The sequence below is a fragment of the Telmatherina bonti genome (genome assembly GCF_933228915.1).
Source record: "Telmatherina bonti genome assembly, chromosome: 16".
In the NCBI taxonomy this organism is placed as follows: Eukaryota; Metazoa; Chordata; class Actinopteri; order Atheriniformes; family Telmatherinidae; genus Telmatherina; species Telmatherina bonti.
Window position 1 is genome coordinate 37,735,104 of NC_136614.1, and position 27,644 is coordinate 37,762,747.

The 27,644-nt window shown below is 49.2% G+C and overlaps 1 protein-coding gene across 2 annotated transcripts in view; it reads left to right on the forward strand.

Annotated features, from left to right (window-relative positions):
- Nucleotides 1-25,393, forward strand: part of bach2b (BTB and CNC homology 1, basic leucine zipper transcription factor 2b) — a 144,944-nt gene extending 119,551 nt beyond the window's left edge. For both annotated transcript variants that reach the window (XM_079255941.1, XM_079255942.1), the window contains 3 exons: nt 4,415-5,926; nt 18,757-18,963; nt 20,976-25,393. In XM_079255941.1, coding sequence (XP_079112067.1) covers nt 4,415-5,926; nt 18,757-18,963; nt 20,976-21,455 — 2,199 coding nt within the window. In that variant the 3' untranslated portion in view covers nt 21,456-25,393. The remainder of the gene's footprint in view (nt 1-4,414; nt 5,927-18,756; nt 18,964-20,975) is intronic.
- The last annotated feature ends 2,251 nt before the right edge of the window (nt 25,394-27,644 follow it).

Genomic DNA, 27,644 nt, shown 5'->3' on the forward strand with positions numbered 1-27,644 from the left:
CCATTTACCAGGAGACAACCAGTTTACCAGCAGACCGGTTTACCAGGAGACAACCAGTTCACCAGCAGACCAGTTTACCAGCAGACAACCAGTTCACCAGCAGACCATTTACCAGGAGACAACCAGTTTACCAGCAGACCAGTTTACCAGCAGACAACCAGTTCACCAGCAGACCATTTACCAGGAGACAACCAGTTTACCAGCAGACCAGTTTACCAGCAGACAACCAGTTCACCAGCAGACCATTTACCAGGAGACAACCAGTTCACCAGCAGACCAGTTTACCAGCAGACAACCAGTTCACCAGCAGACCATTTACCAGGAGACAACCAGTTCACCAGCAGACCATTTACCAGGAGACAACCAGTTCACCAGCAGACCAGTTTACCAGCAGACAACCAGTTCACCAGCAGACCATTTACCAGGAGACAACCAGTTTACCAGCAGACCAGTTTACCAGCAGACAACCAGTTTACCAGCAGACCATTTACCAGGAGACAACCAGTTCACCAGCAGACCAGTTTACCAGGAGACAACCAGTTTACCAGCAGACCAGTTTACCAGGAGACCACCAGTTCACCAGCAGACCATTTACCAGGAGACAACCAGTTTACCAGCAGACCAGTTTACCAGCAGACAACCAGTTTACCAGCAGACCATTTACCAGGAGACAACCAGTTCACCAGCAGACCATTTACCAGGAGACAACCAGTTTACCAGCAGACCATTTACCAGGAGACAACCAGTTCACCAGCAGACCAGTTTACCAGCAGACAACCAGTTTACCAGCAGACCATTTACCAGGAGACAACCAGTTTACCAGCAGACCAGTTTACCAGGAGACAACCAGTTCACCAGCAGACCATTTACCAGGAGACAACCAGTTTACCAGCAGACCAGTTTACCAGGAGACAACCAGTTTACCAGCAGACCATTTACCAGGAGACAACCAGTTCACCAGCAGACCATTTACCAGGAGACAACCAGTTCACCAGCAGACCATTTACCAGGAGACAACCAGTTTACCAGCAGACCATTTACCAGGAGACAACCAGTTTACCAGCAGACCATTTACCAGGAGACAACCAGTTTACCAGCAGACCATTTACCAGGAGACCACCAGTTTACCAGCAGACCATTTACCAGGAGACAACCAGTTTACCAGCAGACCAGCGGTTTACTAGCAGACCAGTGAAACCATCAGACCGGTTTACCAGGAGACCACCAGTGAAACCAGCTGATTGTACGACAACATGGCAGATAGCTGAAAGGTCCGGGACAACCAACAACTCGCCACAATCCGCAGTTTCAGCACCAGTCTCTGCAGTCCTTCCTCCAGTCCTACATTTCCACCCCACTAATCCTCCAGTCCCTGAACGCAGCAGGAAGGCGGCGTGGACGTGGGACGAACCGACGTCCCTGAACGCAGCAGGAAGGCGGCGTGGACGTGGGACGAACCGACGTCCCTGAACGCAGCAGGAAGGCGGCGTGGACGTGGGACGAACCGACGTCCCTGAACGCAGCAGGAAGGCGGCGTGGACGTGGGACGAACCGACGTCCCTGAACGCAGCAGGAAGCTGATTTGGTTGTGGTTTTTAGCTAAAATAAATGCAGACCGGCACCCTGCAGCAGCTGCAGGATAATAACCAGGAAGTGGAGAGCATGACTCCAGAAACAACGATATAAAAGAAAAGTGACAAGGAACTTTGACACATATTTATTTGGATGAAAAGTAGAAGTTGAACTTAATTTCACATTTTTTATGTCACTGGAATCATAGAAACATTATAGTCCATTAAAGTGTTTTTAAATTCCTTTTAAACCATTTATGGACTAAAACTGAGGATGTGGCTGAGTCTGCTGTTGGGGAAGAAAAGTCTGCCATACTACACATTTTAGATTTATGATCACCACTGGGGTTCCAGGAAGCTGTCATCCAGCCAGTAGGACCACTGTGGGATTAAAGCTATACAGGACAGGCACATGCAGTTTAGACTGAAAGCATCAGCATCACATTCAGATGATCAGTACCAAATATCCACGCTCCTGAGTGGATATAGTAGGTGTGCTGTTCTCATCAGCAGAGCAGATAGCTCAGCCTCAGCCCTCCCCCAACCCCCTACCCTCACCATCCCCCTTTACAGATCTGGAGTCAGCAGCTTCTTCTTAACAATAAGTGATGTGTGCAATGCTGCTGGGCTCTCTGCTAGTCAGAGCCCACAGTAAGGTGCTTAACAGCACCGCTTGCTGCAGCGCGATGCGCGGGGTTGTAACTCCAACTGTAGCAGAGCTGCAGGTCCAAAACATCTTTTTTTTTTTTTTTTTTTTTTTTGTCTTGTCCAGCATTTAAGCAAGCAGACTGATGTTCTGGATGCTGTGTTCTGCTGAGCAAATTTATTTTGCCAAGGGGAACTTTTGTAGATGTAATGATCCCCTTGTATTTCTTGATTCTTATTTTATTTTTCAATTTGTTTTGGATAATAGCTTGTATTACAGAGTTTATGCTACTGGACCCGACCGGAAAGGACAGGAAAGGGGCAGAAAGAGAACAGAAAAGAGAACATAAAAAAAACAAAAAAAAACAAAACAAAACAAAAGAAAGAGATCAATGCATACATGTATATGCACATACATACCCACCTACATATATATGTATATACACTCGCACATACAGGTCCAAAACATCTTAAGTGTCTCACAGACAGTGTATGATGTGTGAGCATGTGGACTTGGCTGTTTGTGGTCACGTCAGAGTAAAAGCTGTCAAAACAAACACAAATCATCTAACTTTCTATAAAGAGCATGTGGTCAGTGCAGGTGAGAGTTAGAACTTCAAGCTGCAGAGTCTGCTAGATGACGGCAGCCGGCCAAGCTGTCAATTCCAAGCTGATTTCATTTTTATGTAGTTGTGCTTCTGATGTACACACACACACACACACCATATTAGACCCTCCGATTTCCTGGTTTTCAGCCTCAGACGGCCTGGTTTTGGCCCCTGGACCGTATGTTTGACACCCCTGGTTTATATGGTAGCCTATATCGTTTAATAATTCTGGAAAGCAAACAGGAAGGAAGAGAAGGAAGTCATTTTCAATCATCTCGTACAGGATCCATAAACTTCAGTGAATCCGTTCTCAGATCAACCTGAACCACAGTTTCATTCATTTACATGCCTGCTGATTGTTGCTTTTTGTCCATGGCATGTAAAGACCAGTTAGTTCAGGTGGACTCTTCACCAGTCTGCCAGAGGCTGCTCAGATTGTGGATGAGCTTCTTTTATCGTCTGTCTTCTGTGTGCTCAGTGACAACAGCAGCAGAGGGCGGTCTGGAACTCTGCAGGCTCAGGAGTTTACCTAATTATCTGGCATTAAGTCTAAATGGAAGGCTTCCCTCTATATCCCACACCACATGGCCACTACGGAGATAAGCCGTGGTCTTACAAACCCTAAGGCTTTACAAGCACCTGACCCCGAGTACACAGGGCACTGACACAGAAAGTGAAGCTCGAAGGCAACAACCTGATCTCAGCGCTTACTGTACAAACACTCCTGGCTACGTTTTAATAGATAAAAATGTTGTTTTTAACTGGAAATACCAAGTAAAACATTCATTCATTCATTTATTCATTATCCTAACCGCTTAGTCCGATGGAGCCTATCCCAGCAGTCTTTGGGTGAAAGGCAGGGTACACCCTGGACAGCTCGCCAGTCCATCGCAGGGACACACAACCACTCACTCCTAGGGGCAGTCTATAGTAATCAATCAACTTAACATGCATGTCTTTAGATGGTGGGAGGAAGCTGGAGTACCCAGAGAGAACCCACACATACACGGGGAGAACATGCAGACCCCACACATAAAGACCATTGTCCTAGCTTCACACCAGCGAGGATCGAACCAGCGACCTTCTTGCTGTGAGGCCACAGTGCTAACCCAAGCAGAACAGTGGAAATAAATCCCAACTTTCAGTTGAGGAGCCATCTTACAGTTTGATTCTTTAGGTTAAATTTTGTTGAAATAACAGTTTTTATTCAGAATAAATGAGTTATGAAGCATTCATCCAGGCTTGTGTTGGTAAATTTACATATTTTATCTGAAACAAGTAAAAGGAAATGAGCAAATAAAAAACAGTGTGTGTACAACCCCAAACACCACACGAATCTGAGAGTGGTGGACAGCTGGAATGTGGCTGTGGTTGTTTTACATGTGAGGCTGCTACCTCCATCCCCAGAGCAGCAGATCTTACCTACCGCTGTAAAGAATCTGCAATGCTGACCTGATGAAAAGATTAACTGCTACTTTACTGTGTTTCTTTATGGTCATTGGAGCTGTCGGTTTGCCTCACCACACTCCAAGTGCTCGAAACAATGGCTGTGCTGATGGTAACGCTGGCAATTTCCCTGTTTTTTTGCAGGTCACTGCCAGGGGATTCGCTCCATTGTTGCAGTTTGCCTACACTGCTAAGCTGTTACTCAGCAGAGAAAACATCCAGGAGGTCATCCGCTGTGCCGAATTCCTGCGCATGCACAACCTCGAGGACTCGTGCTTCCGCTTCCTGGAAGCTCAACTACGCCGAGAGGAAGACAGCTTGCTGCTTTGCCACAAGGAGGCAGCGGTGGCGAACAACTCAGAGGATGAGAGCATGCAGTCGGAGGCAGACAGGCCTGCCACCCCGAGGACTCGGCACTGTGCTGATGCCCTCGAAACTTTCCAACACCCTGACGATGAAAGGCTAGAGATGACAATGCCCGGTGACTTTGCAGATGGTCGGCTGGACTTTGACCGGCATGGAGCATCAGACCTGCCACGATGCCCCAAGTACAGGAAATACCAGTGGGCTTGTAACAAGCACAATAATGACACCTCCTCACACACCAGTACCTCAGGTTTTCCAAGCACATTAAAGGAGAGCAGCGTTAGCGGTGTCGTTCCGGGTCAGGGCAGGCTGCCTGTGGCACAGATAAAAGTTGAGCCACAGGCAGATGAAGAGGCCGTCCCATTGTGCCTGTCTGGGGACGAGCAGGATGGCAGGGAAAAGGACAGTGTGATGGCCATGGAAATGGACAACCCCATATTGCTGGAAAGTACAAAGAGAACCAAGTCTCCGTCATGTCTTCAAGCCTTCTTCAAGAAAGGGGTGGACCTCCCCGGTCTCGCCAACACGTCACAACAGCTATTCACCAACAGACTTGTCTGCCCCCAGGACAAAGGAAACTCTCAGGGAGATCATAAAAAAGACTTAAGGCCTTTCACTGGGGAGCTGGATCTGTCTGTATCCTCCCCAAAGGAGGTGGACGGTTTCCCTGCAGGGCTGTCCCTCAAGGCTGCTTCCTATGACGGCGTCTGCAAACAGGAAGTTGAGTTAGATCGCCGTAGTGTCATATTTTCCTCGGGGGCCTGCAACCGTCTGGGAACACCAGCACATTCCTACCCTGGTGGGCACTCTCTGGAAATGGAGCTCTCTGAGCATATGACAAAGGGCCTGTGGGCTGGAGCGAGCCAGTCCCTCCCCAACTCTCAGACCTACTCGCCCAGCGCCGCTTCCTCTGAGCCCCCAGTCTTGTGCCGTCCACGATCCAACACCAGCTGCCCAGTGCCAATCAAAGTGTGCCCGCGCTCGCCGCCTTGTGAGACTCGCACCCGGACTTCCAGCTCCTGCTCCTCCTACTCGTATGCAGAGGACGGCAGCGGAGGCTCCCCCTGCAGCCTGCCTCAGTTTGAGTTCTCCTCTTCGCCGTGCTCTAACGTGGCACGCTGCCTCAACGTGGACCAGCAGGAGCAGAATATGGGAGGGGATGCCCTTTACAACCAAGTGCGGCCCAAGATCAAATGTGAGCAGTCCTACGGTACCAACTCCAGCGATGAGTCGGGCTCCTTCTCAGAGGGAGACAGCGAGTCCTGCCATGTGCAGGAGCGAGGGCCGGAGGTGAGCGTACAACATTTTTCTTCTCTTACATGTAACACAGAATGTAGCATCACACTCAATTCCTCCCTGGCTAATTACACAGCAGCGGCCTGCTCTCCAGGTCCACATTAGAAGTCATTAAATCATGATGTAATTGAAGCAGCAGTGTTCGTACAAGATTTCCGGCACCACCAAAGGGCACAGATAAGCTTTAATATTATTAATCTGCTTTATGCACTGCTAGAGATCTGTGTAATGAGTCTGAATATCACAGCCGCCGCGCTCTGGGACAGCCTGGGTGTGACGGGGAGTAGCATTCATCTGTGTGACCCTGCAGACAGGGAAGGAGCCAGACTGTACATGGGGGGTGGAGAGGGGCAGTGGGGGGTGGAGAGGGGCCGTGGGGGGGTGGAGAGGGGCCGTGGGGGGGTGGAGAGAGGCAGTGGGGGGGTGGAGAGGGGCAGTGGGGGGGTGGAGAGGAGCAGTGGGGGGGTGGAGAGAGGCAGTGGGGGGTGGAGAGGGGCAGTGGGGGGGTGGAGAGGAGCAGTGGGGGGGTGGAGAGAGGCAGTGGGGGGTGGAGAGGGGCAGTGGGGGGGTGGAGAGGGGCAGTGGGGGGGTGGAGAGGGGCAGTGGGGGGGTGGAGAGGGGCAGTGGGGGGGTGGAGAGGAGCAGTGGGGGGGTGGAGAGAGGCAGTGGGGGGGTGGAGAGGGGCCGTGGGGGGGTGGAGAGAGGCAGTGGGGGGGTGGAGAGGGGCAGTGGGGGGGTGGAGAGGAGCAGTGGGGGGGTGGAGAGAGGCAGTGGGGGGTGGAGAGGGGCAGTGGGGGGGTGGAGAGGGGCAGTGGGGGGGGTGGAGAGGGGCCGTGGGGGGGTGGAGAGGGGCAGTGGGGGGGTGGAGAGGGGCCGTGGGGGGGTGGAGAGGGGCAGTGGGGGGGTGGAGAGGGGCAGTGGGGGGGTGGAGAGGGGCCGTGGGGGGGTGGAGAGGGGCAGTGGGGGGTGGAGAGGGGCAGTGGGGGGGTGGAGAGGGGCAGTGGGGGGGTGGAGAGGGGCCGTGGGGGGGTGGAGAGGGGCAGTGGGGGGTGGAGAGGGGCAGTGGGGGGGTGGAGAGGGGCCGTGGGGGGGTGGAGAGGGGCCGTGGGGGGGTGGAGAGAGGCAGTGGGGGGTGGAGAGGGGCAGTGGGGGGGTGGAGAGGGGCCGTGGGGGGGTGGAGAGGGGCAGTGGGGGGGTGGAGAGGGGCCGTGGGGGGGTGGAGAGAGGCAGTGGGGGGGTGGAGAGGGGCAGTGGGGGGTGGAGAGGGGCTGTGGGGGGGTGGAGAGGGGCAGTGGGGGGGTGGAGAGGGGCAGTGGGGGGGTGGAGAGAGGCAGTGGGGGGGTGGAGAGGGGCAGTGGGGGGTGGAGAGGGGCTGTGGGGGGGTGGAGAGGGGCCGTGGGGGGTGGAGAGGGGCTGTGGGGGGGTGGAGAGAGGCAGTGGGGGGGTGGAGAGGGGCAGTGGGGGGGTGGAGAGGGGCCGTGGGGGGTGGAGAGGGGCCGTGGGGGGGTGGAGAGGGGCAGTGGGGGGGTGGAGAGGGGCTGTGGGGGGGTGGAGAGGGGCCGTGGGGGGGTGGAGAGGGGCAGTGGGGGGGTGGAGAGGGGCCGTGGGGGGGTGGAGAGGGGCCGTGGGGGGTGGAGAGGGGCTGTGGGGGGGTGGAGAGAGGCAGTGGGGGGGTGGAGAGGGGCAGTGGGGGGGTGGAGAGGGGCCGTGGGGGGGTGGAGAGGGGCCGTGGGGGGTGGAGAGGGGCCGTGGGGGGTGGAGAGGGGCTGTGGGGGGTGGAGAGGGGCCGTGGGGGGTGGAGAGGGGCTGTGGGGGGGGCGGGTACGGATCAGGAAGAGATCCTTTAGATCAGAGCACAGCTGGAATACTCCACCTCTTCCTCAGCCTTTCACGATGGGAGGTAAAATATCTTCCCTGGCTGGAAAAGGAGCCTTTTTCTCCTTCAGCGGCTGGAAAGTGAAATGTCTCTAATAAATTATACATGGTGGGGTTTTCATACGGCCGGGTCGTATATCTTCCTGCAGACTATGACATCATCTGCTGGCTGCTGCAGAGCATGAACTCCTGACCTTTGTCTCCAGGAGAGCCCTGTGATCATACATTCAGATATTTGCTGGTGTGGTGGAGTCAGGGAGGAGATGGGGCTACGAGTCCACCGAGGGAGCAGGAAGAGAAAGTGAGAGAGAACGTGGTGCGTTTCCATGGTGACCAGATCCACAGAGCAAGTCTGTATGTCGTAAGGGTTGAAACTCTGCTTTTCCGTTCTGCTGCTGGCAAAGTGTAATGATGACATTGTGCCACACGACACCATCGGATTTATGGGGCTCTGAAAAGCCCCCTGAATGCATCACTGTGAACTATTTCTCAGCTTTACAAGCCTGAGCCGCCGTCTGGGAAACGACCAGGAGACACTTTGTTTGTTATGCACAAACATGCTGCTTTACTACACGCTAATCTGAAACCTGCCTCCCAGGTGCTTATCTGCCAGCTGCAGCACCCATCACACACCGCGGAGAGGACTCTCCGTCAGCGATGTTGCATGTGGAGCAAGTCCGACCCCAGCTTTCTCTTTTAGTGTCGATGAAACAAGCCAGCGTGTAAATCACGTTTTCTTTGTGGCATTTTATAGTTTGATGTTTCACACTATTTTACATTCCATCGCTATCTGATCTAAATCGATTCGATTGGATTCAGGATCCATTAATCAGCATCCCAGAAAACTGGAAACCATCTGTTCTTCTGACAGACCAGTGACAAACAGACACCCAGGGGAAGTTAAAATACAGATATTTTCAAAATAAAAGTGTGTTTGATAAAAGATAACTGTAATGGCGATGGTTGCATTTGGGATCGATCTCATTGGCACATGATCGATATAGTTATATGTATCTTGTTATGTAAGTGATGTTTTCGCTCCATCTGCTCGGCTGAAGGGAGAAAACATCTGGATAAAAATAGCTGCAGATGAGGAAGACAGTTGTTTAAATAAAGTCTAACTTTCTAAATCAGATTTTCATGGTTGTTTTGACCAAACACCTGCTCCAAAGCACTCTCTGATGTCATCATTTTATTTATTTTCTTTTTTTTCATAGTTTTATCACTTTTTTATTTAGTTATTTCTTTTATGTTTAATAATTACAGTTCTTCATTTATTCCCTTTTTACTGTATTTATTTTCTTCTAATGAGACTAATAAATACTGAATGGATTAATTCTGGCATTAAGGGGTTAATGCTGCATGAGAGGTGTGTGAAATAATTTATCAGCAGGTTCAACACTGGAAAGTCACAGAAATATTCATGCATTGCCTCCATGTGGGAACACTGGTGGGAAATATGCAGCTTCCAACCAGAAACACTAGCTTGAGGATACTGATTGATTTATGGCCGTTAAGATCTTTCTGTCTATCTGATGAGATCAGTCTGAGGTCCTCCTGCAGGACATTGATGGGAAGTTTTTAACGATTTGTCTCTTTTAACTCGGCTCTCTAAGAAGAGTCAACTCTTTTGGCTCCCAAAAGGCTTTTCGTTTAGTTATCACCAGTATCACCAGTATCCCTACGCCAGTATCACCAGTATCCCTACGCCAGTATCACCAGTATCCCTACGCCAGTATCACCAGTATCCCTACGCCAGTATCACCAGTATCCCTACGCCAGTATCACCAGTATCCCTACGCCAGTATCACCAGTATCCCTACGCCAGTATCACCAGTATCCCTACACCAGTATCACCAGTATCCCTACGCCAGTATCACCAGTATCCCTACGCCAGTATCACCAGTATCCCTACGCCAGTATCACCAGTATCCCTACGCCAGTATCACCAGTATCCCTACGCCAGTATCACCAGTATCCCTACGCCAGTATCACCAGTATCCCTACACCAGTATCACCAGTATCCCTACGCCAGTATCACCAGTATCCCTACACCAGTATCACCAGTATCCCTACACCAGTATCACCAGTATCCCTACGCCAGTATCACCAGTATCCCTACACCAGTATCACCAGTATCCCTACACCAGTATCACCAGTATCCCTACACCAGTATCACCAGTATCCCTACACCAGTATCACCAGTATCCCTACGCCAGTATCACCAGTATCCCTACGCCAGTATCACCAGTATCCCTACACCAGTATCACCAGTATCCCTACACCAGTATCACCAGTATCCCTACGCCAGTATCACCAGTATCCCTACGCCAGTATCACCAGTATCCCTACGCCAGTATCACCAGCATCCCTACGCCAGTATCACCAGCATCCCTACACCAGTATCACCAGTATCCCTACGCCAGTATCACCAGTATCCCTACGCCAGTATCACCAGTATCCCTACGCCAGTATCACCAGTATCCCTACGCCAGTATCACCAGTATCCCTACGCCAGTATCACCAGTATCCCTACGCCAGTATCACCAGTATCCCTACGCCACTATCACCAGTATCCCTACACCAGTATCACCAGTATCCCTACACCAGTATCACCAGTATCCCTACACCAGTATCACCAGTATCCCTACGCCAGTATCACCAGTATCCCTACACCAGTATCACCAGTATCCCTACGCCAGTATCACCAGCATCCCTACACCAGTATCACCAGTATCCCTACGCCACTATCACCAGCATCCCTACACCAGTATCACCAGCATCCCTACACCAGTATCACCAGTATCCCTACGCCAGTATCACCAGCATCCCTACACCAGTATCACCAGTATCCCTACGCCAGTATCACCAGTATCCCTACACCAGTATCCCTACTACAACTACTAGTTATGTCTGTTAACCTGATGTTAGCATGAAGCTCCTAGCTACGGTGCTAATCCGGTTGTAAGCTAGCACCAGATTAGCTGTGCGCTAATAGGGGGAAGTAATGCTAATGTGCAGAGTTTTCCGGAAGAACACATTAACTGGGTATCTGTGATCACATGACAGGTCTCCCGTCCCTCAGTCCCAGTTGTTCAGGAGAACTTTGGTGCTTCAGCGGCTCAGACTGGAGGCCATGATGCATCTGCATGGCTGCCTGGACTTGGCTCTGAACTCCATTCCTCCCAGTGTGGGCGTTGAGCTCCTTCTAGAGTAAAGTCTGGCCTCAGATGTGCAAATATTGATCGCAGTGCAAGTAGGAGGAATGAGGAAGCAGTCTTGATACATCAGCACATTTTTCTTCCTTTAATAAAGCAACACAGAAATAGAACTGGTGACAGGAAGCGCATAGATCTGGTATCGCTTATGACACTCGGCAACACAGCCGAGAAACTCTAGAGATGATGTGGCTGTGGTCTCAATCTGATCTTCCTTTCATAGCTCTTCATAATATTTATGAAGTAAATGAATAAGATGTCAGATCAAATCAGAGTGACTGCTGGAACTGCAAAACATGATGTGTGAACGTTCCACTGATTCAAGTCAAATCAGGTAAAAAGTCTCCAGTGCAAATAAAGTGTTGGGAATGAGCGAATGTCTGTAGAGCGGCGTGCTGGAAAGTCTGGGCGTGCTGGACGACACGACGCGACGTGCTCTGAGAGTTTTGTTACAGCAAACCACGCAATGTGAAACCTTCAGCATCCTGCGGTGGTGTTTGAAACCTTCACCATCCTGCGGTGGTGTTGGAAACCTTCACCATCCTGCGGTGGTGTTTGAAACCTTCACCATCCTGCGGTGGTGTTGGAAACCTTCACCATCCTGCGGTGGTGTTTGAAACCTTCACCATCCTGCGGTGGTGTTGGAAACCTTCACCATCCTGCAGTGGTGATGGAAACCTTCACCATCCTGCGGTGGTGTTTGAAACCTTCACCATCCTGCGGTGGTGTTTGAAACCTTCACCATCCTGCGGTGGTGATGGAAACCTTCACCATCCTGCGGTGGTGTTTGAAACCTTCACCATCCTGCGGTGGTGATGGAAACCTTCACCATCCTGCAGTGGTGTTTGAAACCTTCACCATCCTGCGGTGGTGATGGAAACCTTCACCATCCTGCGGTGGTGTTTGAAACCTTCACCATCCTGCGGTGGTGATGGAAACCTTCACCATCCTGCGGTGGTGTTTGAAACCTTCACCATCCTGCGGTGGTGATGGAAACCTTCACCATCCTGCAGTGGTGATGGAAACCTTCACCATCCTGCGGTGGTGTTTGAAACCTTCACCATCCTGCGGTGGTGTTGGAAACCTTCACCATCCTGCGGTGGTGTTTGAAACCTTCACCATCCTGCGGTGGTGTTGGAAACCTTCACCATCCTGCGGTGGTGTTTGAAACCTTCACCATCCTGCGGTGGTGTTGGAAAGCTTCACCATCCTGCGGTGGTGATGGAAACCTTCACCATCCTGCGGTGGTGTTTGAAACCTTCACCATCCTGCGGTGGTGATGGAAACCTTCACCATCCTGCGGTGGTGTTGGAAACCTTCACCATCCTGCGGTGGTGTTTGAAACCTTCACCATCCTGCGGTGGTGTTTGAAACCTTCACCATCCTGCGGTGGTGTTTGAAACCTTCACCATCCTGCGGTGGTGATGGAAACCTTCACCATCCTGCGGTGGTGTTTGAAACCTTCACCATCCTGCGGTGGTGTTTGAAACCTTCACCATCCTGCGGTGGTGTTGGAAACCTTCACCATCCTGCGGTGGTGTTGGAAACCTTCACCATCCTGCGGTGGTGATGGAAACCTTCACCGTCCTGCGGTGGTGATGGAAACCTTCACCATCCTGCGGTGATGTTGGAAACCTTCAGCATCCTGCGGTGGTGATGGAAACCTTCAGCATCCTGCGGTGGTGATGGAAACCTTCACCATCCTGCGGTGGTGATGGAAACCTTCACCATCCTGCGGTGGTGTTGGAAACCTTCACCATCCTGCGGTGGTGTTTGAAACCTTCAGCATCCTGCGGTGGTGATGGAAACCTTCACCATCCTGCAGTGGTGTTTGAAACCTTCAGCATCCTGCAGTGGTGATGGAAACCTTCACCATCCTGCGGTGGTGATGGAAACCTTCAGCATCCTGCAGTGGTGATGGAAACCTTCACCATCCTGCGGTGGTGATGGAAACCTTCACCATCCTGCGGTGGTGATGGAAACCTTCACCATCCTGCAGTGGTGTTTGAAACCTTCAGCATCCTGCGGTGGTGATGGAAACCTTCACCATCCTGCGGTGGTGATGGAAACCTTCAGCATCCTGCGGTGGTGATGGAAACCTTCAGCATCCTGCAGTGGTGTTTGAAACCTTCACCATCCTGCGGTGGTGATGGAAACCTTCACCATCCTGCGGTGGTGATGGAAACCTTCACCATCCTGCAGTGGTGATGGAAACCTTCACCATCCTGCGGTGGTGATGGAAACCTTCACCATCCTGCGGTGGTGATGGAAACCTTCACCGTCCTGCGGTGGTGATGGAAACCTTCACCGTCCTGCGGTGGTGATGGAAACCTTCAGCATCCTGCGGTGGTGATGGAAACCTTCAGCATCCTGCGGTGGTGATGGAAACCTTCACCATCCTGCGGTGGTGATGGAAACCTTCACCATCCTGCGGTGATGTTGGAAGCCTTCAGCATCCTGCAGTGGTGATGGAAACCTTCACCATCCTGCGGTGGTGATGGAAACCTTCACCATCCTGCGGTGGTGATGGAAACCTTCACCATCCTGCGGTGATGTTGGAAACCTTCACCATCCTGCGGTGGTGATGGAAACCTTCACCATCCTGCGGTGGTGATGGAAACCTTCACCATCCTGCAGTGGTGTTTGAAACCTTCAGCATCCTGCGGTGGTGATGGAAACCTTCAGCATCCTGCGGTGGTGATGGAAACCTTCACCATCCTGCAGTGGTGATGGAAACCTTCAGCATCCTGCGGTGGTGATGGAAACCTTCACCATCCTGCGGTGGTGATGGAAACCTTCAGCATCCTGCGGTGGTGATGGAAACCTTCAGCATCCTGCAGTGGTGTTTGAAACCTTCACCATCCTGCGGTGGTGATGGAAACCTTCACCATCCTGCAGTGGTGTTTGAAACCTTCAGCATCCTGCAGTGGTGATGGAAACCTTCAGCATCCTGCGGTGGTGATGGAAACCTTCACCATCCTGCGGTGGTGATGGAAACCTTCACCATCCTGCGGTGGTGATGGAAACCTTCACCATCCTGCGGTGGTGTTTGAAACCTTCACCATCCTGCGGTGGTGATGGAAACCTTCAGCATCCTGCGGTGGTGTTTGAAACCTTCACCATCCTGCGGTGGTGTTGGAAACCTTCACCATCCTGCGGTGGTGTTTGAAACCTTCACCATCCTGCGGTGGTGATGGAAACCTTCACCATCCTGCGGTGGTGTTGGAAACCTTCAGCATCCTGCGGTGGTGTTTGAAACCTTCACCATCCTGCGGTGGTGATGGAAACCTTCACCATCCTGCGGTGGTGATGGAAACCTTCACCATCCTGCGGTGGTGATGGAAACCTTCAGCATCCTGCGGTGGTGATGGAAACCTTCAGCATCCTGCGGTGGTGATGGAAACCTTCACCGTCCTGCGGTGGTGATGGAAACCTTCACCGTCCTGCGGTGGTGATGGAAACCTTCACCATCCTGCGGTGGTGTTGGAAACCTTCACCATCCTGCGGTGGTGTTTGAAACCTTCAGCATCCTGCGGTGGTGATGGAAACCTTCAGCATCCTGCGGTGGTGATGGAAACCTTCAGCATCCTGCGGTGGTGATGGAAACCTTCACCATCCTGCGGTGGTGATGGGAACCTTCACCATCCTGCGGTGGTGATGGAAACCTTCAGCATCCTGCGGTGGTGATGGAAACCTTCACCATCCTGCGGTGGTGATGGAAACCTTCACCATCCTGCGGTGGTGATGGGAACCTTCAGCATCCTGCGGTGGTGATGGAAACCTTCACCATCCTGCGGTGGTGATGGAAACCTTCACCATCCTGCGGTGGTGATGGGAACCTTCAGCATCCTGCGGTGGTGATGGAAACCTTCACCGTCCTGCGGTGGTGATGGAAACCTTCACCGTCCTGCGGTGGTGATGGAAACCTTCACCGTCCTGCGGTGGTGATGGAAACCTTCACCATCCTGCGGTGGTGATGGAAACCTTCACCATCCTGCGGTGATGTTGGAAACCTTCACCATCCTGCGGCTTCCTTGTCATAATCTGCTAACATGTCCACACTGTGATGTTCTCTGCTGTAGACATACGAGAGGTGAATGAGCCAGATGTTGCAGATTATTTTGAAGCGAGCAGAGTTTCAGGTCACCGCTGCAGGTAACAGATGAGTCCTATGTTCTCTTCGTACCTGCACTGACCCAGACACTCTGATGGAGGGGGAGGCATGAGGAGAACTGGGAAAGAAATGTAAATCTGGAACAGTTAGGTGTGGATTTATGAGCGTGGTTGAAGCACTCCGTCATCCCAGCTCTGCTGCTGAACTGGTTCTTCTGGTGGAACAGTTAAATTTAGCCCTCCCCAGAGTATCGGGGCTGTTAGAGGGGGGGAGAGGGAGGAAACTGTCACAAGGTCAAAATATCTGTGCTCCTGCATTGCTGGTTTGGAGGAACATCTCAGGAGATCCTGCAGAGGGACGCTCCAGCTCTCTGCAGCAGATGTAGTCCACAAGCCTTCATCACAAACTGAAACATCGTCTTCACGCCAGGCTGGCGGATCCTGGTGATGTTTCCTTCCCATTTCAGGCTGCAGTGGTCATGCCTGGCAAAGCAGCGAGAGCCAAATGTGGCCTTGAAAGCTCACACCATAATTTATTCATGTGTCTGCGTGCTGATGTGGAGCTGAGCCGAGGAGGAGGGGCTCCTGGTGGACCAGAGAGCTCGCTTCTAGTTAGTCTCTTTGGTAAGGACGCCGTCATGAGTAGGCGTCTGGACTCCCCATAGCTCGGTGCTTAAACCAGGTGAGGCCTCCACAGCTGAGGTCTCTGTGGAGCATCTGGCCCAGCTTGAACAGCAGGAACAGTGTGAGACATGGAGCTGCAGCACTTTCTGCTCTTTTCCTCCTTTGTTTGACTTTATTCTTCTTCTGATGCAGCCACAGGGAGGGAGCTGCAGCGCCGCTCATCTCTGCCAAGCTCTGCCTCTTTGTTATGCCTGAAGCTGCAGCTCCCTGGTGCAGGCAGATACAGCAGCGTGGATCTGCTGTGATGTGCTTATCCTAAGGTTTGCCATCACCTGAGGGAGAGAGGCTGACTGTTGTTGCTCTCCAGTCTGAGAGAAGAGAACAAACATATGCAACCTTGATAAGTTGTCATATCGGGGGCGGATTTTACATGATGCTGCCTGATTTTGGTTTGAGCTGCTTTTCCTTCTAATTCTTTTGTTCCTCAGAATGAGGAGACTACTGCTCGCCACCGGGTAGATATTCATGCCCCCAGAAATCACCTGACACTGTTTTGGATCAGGTTGACAAGTGGCTGCCCCCCTCAATCTGTCACCCTGGCACACATCCAGGTGTGCAGGGACAGATGGAGGTGGGACCACCTTTTGTGCTGCATAGTAGCAGCACAGAGAGCTGAGAAATGGTGAAGTCCTGTTCTCTGAGGCCCACCCAGCAGAACTCTTCTGCCATCTTCTGGTCACAATAAGTAACAGCGGCGTTCTGCAGGAAGCCTCATCATGCAGGCGTTTACCTGATAATTGCCCCTGATGGACTTCATCTAATCCTTCATTAATCTTTCTCATTAAGTTAGAATATATTAAGAAATGCAGGAAGTTCCAAGGTTTTGCTTTCAGTAGAGATGTGAACTGAGAAATGCCAAAAGAAAAACGTTAATATAAATCAGTGAAATGCTGGACGGAGAATTTATTATTAATGATCTTTAAGTTTAATCTATTCTTTAACTTTGGAAGCAAAACATTTTCAAATGGGATTAAACATAATTAGACATGAAGTAATTCTTTTTCACTGGGGATGGTCTGAAAGTCTCAGACGCTCCTTTTATTCTCACTTACATTACCCATCTGTTCCCAGTTAAACCAGTCATATTACTGACCTGTTCCCAGTTAAACCAGTCATATTACTGACCTGTTCCCAGTTAAACCAGTCATATTACTGACCTGTTCCCAGTTAAACCAGTCATGTTACTGACCTGTTCCCAGTTAAACCAGTCATGTTACTGACCTGTTCCCAGTTAAACCAGTCATATTACTGACCTGTTCCCAGTTAAACCAGTCATATTACTGACCTGTTCCCAGTTAAACCAGTCATGTTACTGACCTGTTCCCAGTTAAACCAGTCATATTACTGACCTGTTCCCAGTTAAACCAGTCATATTACTGACCTGTTCCCAGTTAAACCAGTCATATTACTGACCTGTTCCCAGTTAAACCAGTCATATTACTGACCTGTTCCCAGTTAAACCAGTCATGTTACTGACCTGTTCCCAGTTAAACCAGTCATGTTACTGACCTGTTCCCAGTTAAACCAGTCATGTTACTGACCTGTTCCCTGTTAAACCAGTCATGTTACAGACCTGTTCCCAGTTAAACCAGTCATATTACTGACCTGTTCCCTGTTAAACCAGTCATATTACTGACCTGTTCCCAGTTAAACCAGTCATGTTACAGACCTGTTCCCAGTTAAACCAGTCATGTTACTGACCTGTTCCCAGTTAAACCAGTCATGTTACTGACCTGTTCCCAGTTAAACCAGTCATATTACTGACCTGTTCCCTGTTAAACCAGTCATGTTACAGACCTGTTCCCAGTTAAACCAGTCATGTTACTGACCTGTTCCCAGTGAAACCAGTCATGTTACTGACCTGTTCCCAGTTAAACCAGTCATGTTACTGACCTGTTCCCAATGAAACCAGTCATGTTACTGACCTGTTCCCAGTTAAACCAGTCATGTTACTGACCTGTTCCCAGTTAAACCAGTCATGTTACCGACCTGTTCCCAGTTAAACCAGTCATATTACTGACCTGTTCCCAGTTAAACCAGTCATGTTACTGACCTGTTCCCTGTTAAACCAGTCATATTACTGACCTGTTCCCAGTTAAACCAGTCATATTACTGACCTGTTCCCAGTTAAACCAGTCATGTTACTGGCCTGTTCCCTGTTAAACCAGTCATATTACTGACCTGTTCCCAGTTAAACCAGTCATGTTACTGGCCTGTTCCCAGTTAAACCAGTCATGTTACTGGCCTGTTCCCTGTTAAACCAGTCATATTACTGACCTGTTCCCAGTTAAACCAGTCATGTTACTGACCTGTTCCCAGTTAAACCAGTCATATTACTGACCTGTTCCCAGTTAAACCAGTCATATTACTGACCTGTTCCCAGTTAAACCAGTCATGTTACTGACCTGTTCCCAGTTAAACCAGTCATATTACTGACCTGTTCCCAGTTAAACCAGTCATGTTACTGACCTGTTCCCAGTTAAACCAGTCATGTTACTGGCCTGTTCCCAGTTAAACCAGTCATGTTACTGACCTGTTCCCAGTTAAACCAGTCATGTTACTGGCCTGTTCCCTGTTAAACCAGTCATGTTACTGACCTGTTCCCAGTTAAACCAGTCATGTTACTGACCTGTTCCCAGTTAAACCAGTCATGTTACTGGCCTGTTCCCAGTTAAACCAGTCATATTACTGACCTGTTCCCAGTTAAACCAGTCATGTTACTGGCCTGTTCCCAGTTAAACCAGTCATGAACATGACGATGATGATGATGAAGATGAAGATGACTATGAAGATGATGATGATGAAGATGACTATGATGATGATGAAGATGACTATGATGATGATGAAGATGACTATGATGATGATGAAGATGATGATGATGAAGATGTGTGCCACGGTGTGTGTTTACTACATCCTCTGTTTCTTCTCTTCCAGGTGAAGCTTCCTTTCCCTGTAGATCAAATCACAAATCTTCCACGGAACGACTTCCAGATGTTGGTAAAGATGCACAAACTGACCTCAGAGCAGCTGGAGTTCATCCATGATGTGAGGCGGCGAAGTAAGAACCGGATCGCGGCGCAGCGATGCCGCAAGAGGAAGTTGGACTGCATTCTGAACCTGGAGTGTGAGATCAGAAAACTGGTGAGTGGACTGGTCTCCTGTGAGGCTCCTCTGGAGCTTTTGGTTTGTTCACACTGAGACGTCAGACTGATGACAGACTCGACGGTCCAGCTGTTGCTGGAGACTTCTGGACCAGGACTTGATGTAACATGCTTAGTTTTAATCAGCAGCGGGTCAGACGCCTGGAGATCTGCAGGTCCACATGGAAACATCCTTCAGAGAAGTCAGAGAGAGCAAAACATTTTAAATGAAACTAACTGAACAAAGAGAAGGATGTATCTGAGTAAGAAGCAGAAAAAGCTCCAATCTGCTTCTTCATGCGTGGTTTCCAGATGTTTTCCTCCTGCATGTGAATCAGCTGTACAGAGGCTCCAAGCACGAACCGACACAATGACTGCTGGATGGACACCAGAATTAACTAATCACTATATCCACCCATCCATCCATCCATCCATCCACCCACCCATCCATCCATCCATCCACCCACCCATCCGTCCATCCACCCACCCACCCATCCATCCACCCACCCACCCACCCATCCATCCATCCACCCACCCACCCATCCATCCATCCACCCATCCACCCATCCACCCACCCACCCGTCCACCCACCCATCCGTCCATCCACCCACCCATCCATCCACCCACCCATCCATCCACCCACCCATCCATCCATCCATCCACCCACCCATCCGTCCATCCACCCACCCACCCATCCGTCCATCCACCCACCCACCCATCCATCCATCCACCCAACCATTCATCCATCCACCCAACCATCCACCCAACCAGTCATCCATCCACCCACCCAACCATCCACCCACCCATCCACCCATCCATCCATCCATCCATCCACCTACCCATCCACCCACCCAACCATCCACCTACCCACCCACCCACCCATCCATCCATCCACCCAACCATTCATCCATCCACCCACCCATCCACCCACCCATCCAACCATCCACCTACCCACCCACCCATCCATCCATCCACCCAACCATTCATCCATCCACCCACCCATCCACCCACCCATCCATCCACCTACCCATCCACCCAACCATCCACCTATCCAGCCATCCATCTATCCATCCACCTATCCAGCCATCCATCTATCCATCCACCTATCCAGCCATCCATCTATCCATCCACCCACCCACCCACCCATCCACCCATCCATCCACCCACCCACCCACCCATCCACCCATCCATCCACCCACCCACCCATCGACCCATCCATCCACCCACCCATCCATCCATCCACCCACCCACCCATCCACCCATCCATCCACCCACCCACCCACCCATCCACCCATCCATCCACCCACCCACCCATCGACCCATCCATCCACCCACCCATCCATCCATCCACCCACCCAACCATCCACCTACCCATCCATCCATCCACCCACCCAACCATCCACCTATCCATCCATCCATCCATCCACCCACCCAACCATCCACCTATCTAGCCATCCATCCATCCATCCACCCACCCAACCATCCACCTATCCATCCATCCATCCATCCATCCACCCACCCAACCATCCATCCATACACACACCCATCACCCTTGTTCTCTAGGCATAAAACTCTTAGGTAGCTTTAAGCCTGATCTAAAGACTGGATGTTGGTTCTGAATCCTGAACTTGGATCTGGTTCTACAGAGAAGGTCTTATAAGTTAAAGTTCTTCCAAGATTTTACAACACGACCAAAGACCAGATTCTTGTCTGGACCAGAGTCTGGAACACTTTATAGACCAGCTCGAGGTGGAGAAATAGACCAGTTCTCCAGACAACTCTACAGATCAGTTCTATACCAGTTCACCAGTTCCCCAGAGCAGTATGTTAGACCAGTTCACCAGTTCCCCAGAGCAGTATGTTAGACCAGTTCACCAGTTCCCCAGAGCAGTATGTTAGACCAGTTCACCAGTTCCCCAGAGCAGTATGTTAGACCAGTTCAGTCCCGAACTGACCGTCGTCCTCATTGGTGTGTGTGTGTGTGTGTGTGTGTGTGTGTGTGTGTGTGTGCAGGTGTGTGAGAAGGAGAAGCTGCTGACGGAGAGGAACCAGCTGAAGGCCTGCATGGGGGAGCTGTGGGAAAACTTCTCCTGCCTGTCGCAGGAGGTGTGCCGGGACGTCCAGCTGAGTCCTGAGCAGGTCCAGTCTTTACACCACTACTGCCCCGTGCTGCGGCCCTCCAACTCCACTGCCGGCAACAACACCGCCCGCCAGCCCAAACCTGCCCTCGGCAACCCCCCCGCCACAACCAGCATCGACCTCACCGCCCGCTCTGGTTCAACCACACCGGAACCCAGCTTTCACGGGTCGCCCGGCCCTACGGAAAACCAGCCCGACTCGGCCATCCGGAACGGGGCAGACGCAGAAATGGATGGCCAAGACGGCAGCCCGTACGTGGAGTCGGGGCTGGAAAAGTCCAACCAGACAGTAACGGTGGATTTCTGCCAGGAGATGACTGACAAGTGTACAACTGACGAGCAGCCGAGGAAGTAGCGGCGGTTGTTATTTAATTCCTCTTCTGACAAACCCTTCCTCTGGGTTGTAAGTCGCTCAGCCGCCACCAGTGTTCACTGAAAACAAGCTTTGCTTGTATTTATGTATTTTTGTGCTGTTTTTTAATGTTTGAACGTTTGACACTAAAGTTGTCTTAACAGCAGCAATACTGTTCTACAGGCAATCCCCTCATCACCAGAGTGGGAAGCTCTCACCAAACCTTACAATGGTGCTATCCTCGCCCGCAGCGGCCACACAGTGGACTCTGTTATCCATGTGTCACGCATCACAACTAAAAGTTGAACCTCATCGGACCTAAACAGCAGCTCTTTGTCTCTTTGTACCAACAGTATCTCTGTTCTTGCCTTTCTCTCTTCTTCTTCTTCTTTCTTCATGGCTGTTCTCGCACATGCTGAAAACCCGGAATCTTCCTGGCATGTTCCGGCATGTGACCATCTTACTTCTACACGATCAGATCCGGAAAATCTCTGACCAGCTCTTCCACTTCCACAGTGGCAACTCTATCCAGGCAATTCTCTGATGCTCTGCACATGTTTAGAAATGTTCCAGCATCCATGTGTGAGAACAGCTCACCAGTCTCTTCTACCTCTCTCTGTCTCGCTCTCTTCTCGCTATAATTATTATCTCAGTGGCCCTTTTTGTCACAGCAACTCAAACTCAGGAAAAATTCTCTGAATGTTCAACCTAATTCATAAAAAATGAGAAAACGGCTTCTGCAGATGAGGAAGTTACAATGCAGTGAGACTGTAAAATGTTCATATGCAAAAAAAAATCTAAAAAAAATCTCGCCGTTGTGTTTCTGTACAGGAGAACGTTGTACAGGCTGTAACCGAAAACATTCCTTCTATGCCTTCCACAGCACTGAAATGAAAGGAGGAAAAAGGCTTTTGCAGGCGGTTCGATGGTTATTTTTATTTCCACACATCAGCAATACCATTGTATTTGGATGTTGTATCAGTGATTTAAGTGCTCGTATGGCAGATGTGTACATAGTTTGGAGCATGATGACTGTAACAGTAATTTTTGTACAGGTAGCGGCGTAGACGTTTCTTTTTCACTGGGGTTATATTAAGCACCTTTCTGCTGAGGGGCATCTTTGCTCTGCTGTTTCCTGTCCTGCCTAATGAAGACGTGCCGTCACGGCGGGTCTTCTTATACTCAGGAAACCAGCTTGATCCACACACACACACACACACACACACACAGTCCCATCTGCACTCATACAGTTATGAGCCCCTTGCATGTTTTAGTTATTTTTTATCAGTGGCTCAGGCCGGCTCCTCTGCACCTCCAACTCCTCTTTAAATGTGAACAAAAACTTCTTCCTTGTGTTTTTTTCTTGTGTTATTTTTGAGGATCATTCTTCATTTCTAATCTAACGATGCTCTTTGTGCGCACTCATGCAAACACTCAGCGTCGTCTTCTGATGTTTGGAGACGGCCAAAAGCAACTGTCCTGTTGTTCTCTAATTGATGCTGTTTACTTTTACCAATAAAAGAAAAGAAAAAGATCAAATTCAGGCACTTTGCTTCCAGCTCCAAGCACTCAGAGCCTTTTAGCACTTCTATGAGGATGTTTGTCTTTATCGCTGACAAACTCAGGAATCTCAGATTGGAGCACATAGATTAGCGCTGCAAAAGGAAACATCTTGTTGATGTGATCATATAAATAGAATGAGAAGTATGTTTATAAAGAATGAGAAACCTAAACACAAAAAGAAGCTAATGATTTTGAGTGTTCACACCTCATATTTGTATTTCTTTAGAAATTGAATAAGCTAATAGAGGTGAAAGCGGTGTATATGTTGTCCAAATCAATAACAATCATATAAGATAGTAAGTTGTGTTTGAACATCCTGCTTTGTGAAGTGCTTGCATGCTGCCTCTAGCTTTGAGCGTAGTTAGTGTAGCTTCAGTTTTCTCCGGAGCCGTCTGCTTTTTCAGTGCTGTTTTTTTCACTTTTGTAAAAAATGTAAAAATTATTTCTGTGGAACCCTCTTAGGAGGAAGGCTTTAACGTAGAAGCAGGGCGCCACATTTCTGCAGAAGAACAAAGTTTTGTTTGTGGCTTTTTAAAGGCCCAATCCCAGCAGCACTTCCTGTTAGCAACATGGAGCTAATGCTAACGTTGCTTCTGCTACATGGACAGTTTCTTTGATGTTTTCTGCTATAAAAAAAGATGGAAAGTTTCTTAACTTCTATTGTCCTCAGTGTAACAACAACCTAAAATCTGTTTCAGCACCTGCAGTTAGAATGACCCCACCATCCAACGCTGGCTCTGAAACTTGACAAACCGCTAAACTAGCCTCATTTTTTAAATCTACACATAACCATTTGATTTGATGTTGTTCACCCTTTCAGTACTTTGTGTTTCTGCATCCTGGGATAAAGCTGTTTATGGTCTCTGATCTGCATTAGCATCATGCATCGGTATGCTTTGATTTAATTGATTAAGTATTGATCCACAAACAGTACTTCTGATAACAGACCTGGGATTGAGTCTTTGAAGCTTGGATGAGAATTTTCAGATGTTTCCTTCGACTTCTCGTGGTGTAAATTTTAGATCTAGTTTGTTTGTGTTATCCAGCAGGACAGAGACACTCTGCAGTGTCTTTAAACTGATAAGACTGGTCCACATTTTGTAGAGTACACACACACCCAACATGCAGACACACACAGATTCATTTACCACACATGCACACACACACAGCTGTTGAGAGCGGCTATTCTTTCACATGTTCTTCGGCTCTGTTTGAGTGATTTCTGCAGTTTTCTTTCTTGGAAACATTTTAAAGACAGGCAGAAATGTGTTGATGTTCTCGTGGAGCGATGTGCACGAGGCTCGTTATGCAACTCATTTCTCTTTACCTTCTTCTGTTTGGAGAGAGTCAGTTCAGTATGTAGCCAAACTTCCTGGGTGTCGGGTGAGAATTAAGCCTGCCGATGAACGCAGCCCGACACTCTGCAGCCCTGTTTCCATTTTCTGGCCCAACTTCAAGGCCTTCGAGTCTTCTTGAAAGTGTGAAGCAAAGATCTAGCGTCAGCATGTTGACCTTCCAGTAGTCCTGTTTAAAGCACAGAGGCTACATTTCTACTCACGTTTAATGTGATGAGAAGGTTGCACGTCTCTTCAGGTTCCGCCTTCACTCAGAACTAACAGGAATTTATTTTGATTTCTGACTTGAATAAATAGACTAAAAATAAAGAGAAACTGATTGAATCGTATTGTATTTCTCCTGCTGCTGCGCGCGTGTTGTTATGTGACTGAATACAGACATACTTTGTTGTTTTGGCTAAAAGAGTTCCATTCTGGCAGAAATCTGAAAGCTGTGCGTTCATGGCAGCAACCCAGCAGAAGTAGGAGTTTTAAACGTCTCAGGATGCCTCGCTGTCTGGATCTCGCTGCAGCAGACTTTTTATTTTCATCATTTACATTTTAAATGTTTCAAAGTTTAACCCTCTAACGCCCGATTTAATGGACAGAAGATTCATTTTTTAATCTGAAATCTTTATTTTGTCTTTAACAAAATGTAAAATAAGAATTTTCATGTATGTACGGTATATTACCGTGTAAAATAACTAATTTATTGTCATGCAAAACGTATCAAATTGTATAAAGCGGTTTTAAGCGTTTTTACTGTTTGGTGATGTAATAGCCTATTGGATGTGTTAAATCCGATTCATTAGACGCTGATGGGTTGAAGCAGAGCTGTAATAGTTTTTGACTTTTCATAAAATAGAACATCCATGCCAGCACATAGATGTTAAACCCAGTTTGAATTCACTTTTAGCTGTTTTTCTTGCAAATTGATGTTTTTACGGAAAGCACAAACACAGCTTTCTTTTCTTTGGTGTAAAAACAGCAGCTGCTGGTCAACAGCTGCTGGTCAACAGCTGCTGGTCAACAGCTACTGGTCAACAGCTCCTGGTCAACAGCTGCTGGTCAACAGCTGCTGGTCAACAGCTGCTGGTCAACAGCTGCTGGTCAACAGCTGCTGGTCAACAGCTACTGGTCAACAGCTCCTGGTCAACAGCTGCTGGTCAACAGCTACTGGTCAACAGCTGCTGGTCAACAGCTGCTGGTCAACAGCTGCTGGTCAACAGCTGCTGGTCAACAGCTACTGGTCAACAGCTCCTGGTCAACAGCTCCTGGTCAACAGCTGCTGGTCAACAGCTGCTGGTCAACAGCTGCTGGTCAACAGCTACTGGTCAACAGCTACTGGTCAACAGCTACTGGTCAACAGCTGCTGGTCAACAGCTGCTGGTCAACAGCTGCTGGTCAACAGCTACTGGTCAACAGCTACTGGTCAACAGCTGCTGGTCAACAGCTGCTGGTCAACAGCTGCTGGTCAACAGCTGCTGGTCAACAGCTCCTGGTCAACAGCTGCTGGTCAACAGCTGCTGGTCAACAGCTACTGGTCAACAGCTACTGGTCAACAGCTGCTGGTCAACAGCTGCTGGTCAACAGCATTGAGTCTGGTTGTTATGAAACCAAAACGAGCTTAAAGGAGCTGCAAAGCCATGCAGAGCAACATTAGCTCCTCACTTCACATCACTTATCAGATCCATTGCTAAAACACAAATAATTGTTTCTGCACATTTTACTGCATAAAAATAATTTTGTTGGAGATTTTGTTGCTTTGAGGAATTCTTTGTGCAGATCCAACAGGACAAATGCTCTGCCCTTGATTGTCTTGTTTAACACATTCTGTCGCTGCTTCTCTGAAACAAACACTGGCTTTTGCAACTCCAAAGGTTGGAGACTTATAGATTGCTCCCCTTCATTACATAGAAGAACAATGGTAGGCAGGCTGAAGTCAGTGAAGTATAAGATGGTGTATGTTTACAGTTGTGTAAAAATCGCTCCGTTTAATTGGACGGGTTCCTGTGTAAGAAACAAACGAGCTCTCTCACCTCGTCTTGCATCCAACTTTTGGGATGGCTCAGCATTACATGGAAACAAGTGCATCTCCTATATTTGCCTTAGAACTTGCAGAGGCCATAGTTCACATTCAAGTGAAGTGAGTGTATGCAGGGGCCCGGGCCCCCATCCCTGAGTAACCAGTGCTGACTTTCTCACACTTATCTACCTGTGAAATCCTTCATACCTCTCATAACTGGTCAATGACTGTATCAGCAAACTGCATCAGGTGTTTTCTACATGCTTTTTACAGATTATATGGAATATTGTATTGGTAGTTTTGGTGCATCATTTTTATTGTAATAGCTCCTAAGCTTATAGTTCAACTTGGGTTTTTTTCTCTCATTTTTCTAGAGGACTGTTTTGTGTTGATATTGTCCATTCTGAAATAGCTGTTATTTGCTTATTCTCTACTAAGAGTTCTTACCTAATTTTTAAATGCTACATGACCCTAATTAAGAAATGACATAATAACCATTGTAAATACGATATTGTGCAAACCCCGTTTTCATTCATTTCAACTGCTAGTGTTATATAATGACTTTTTTTGTCTAGACACCGTTTCTCTTTATGAAATAAAGAACCATGCATATCACGATGTCTACTCTGTTTTTACCTACAGAAAAACCGAGTTCAGTCCCGTTCAGCAAGACCTCCAGCAGAACCAGATTCAGACAGACAAGGAAACTCACAAATACCTGATCAGGGTTACTTTCTATGGGAACTACAAAATGATCCCAAACACAATCCTGTATGGAGAGAAAAGCGGCAGAGTGAGGCCCATTGAACTGTGCATCAATACAGTCTTACACTAACTAGCTAGGTTTTATCGGCCTATCCTGAAGGTAGAGAGGGGACGTCCTCCCTAAAGCCAGACTAGATTCACTCAGAGGGTCTTATAACTGAAGGGTCTGCTTCCTGAACCCAGAATGGGCTGGTTCTTGAAGTCAAACTGGGAGCTGGTTCCACTGAGAGGGTCTGATAACTGACTGTTCTGTGTCAGAGACCCAGCCGTAAAGCAGCAAGGACACAGAAAGCTAGCTTCAGACTGCAACCACATGGCCGCATTTTGCAACTAAAATATGAAACGGTCTGAGTAAATATAGTCACTCATGTCCAACCAATACATTTGCTGTCCCTCCTGTAAAATACAGACATGAGCAAAGAGTTGGAGCTAAGAGGGGGTCTAAGAGGTGGACATCTATCAAACTACAACCTGCCTGTAGCTATGAGCTGGATGCTGTATTCT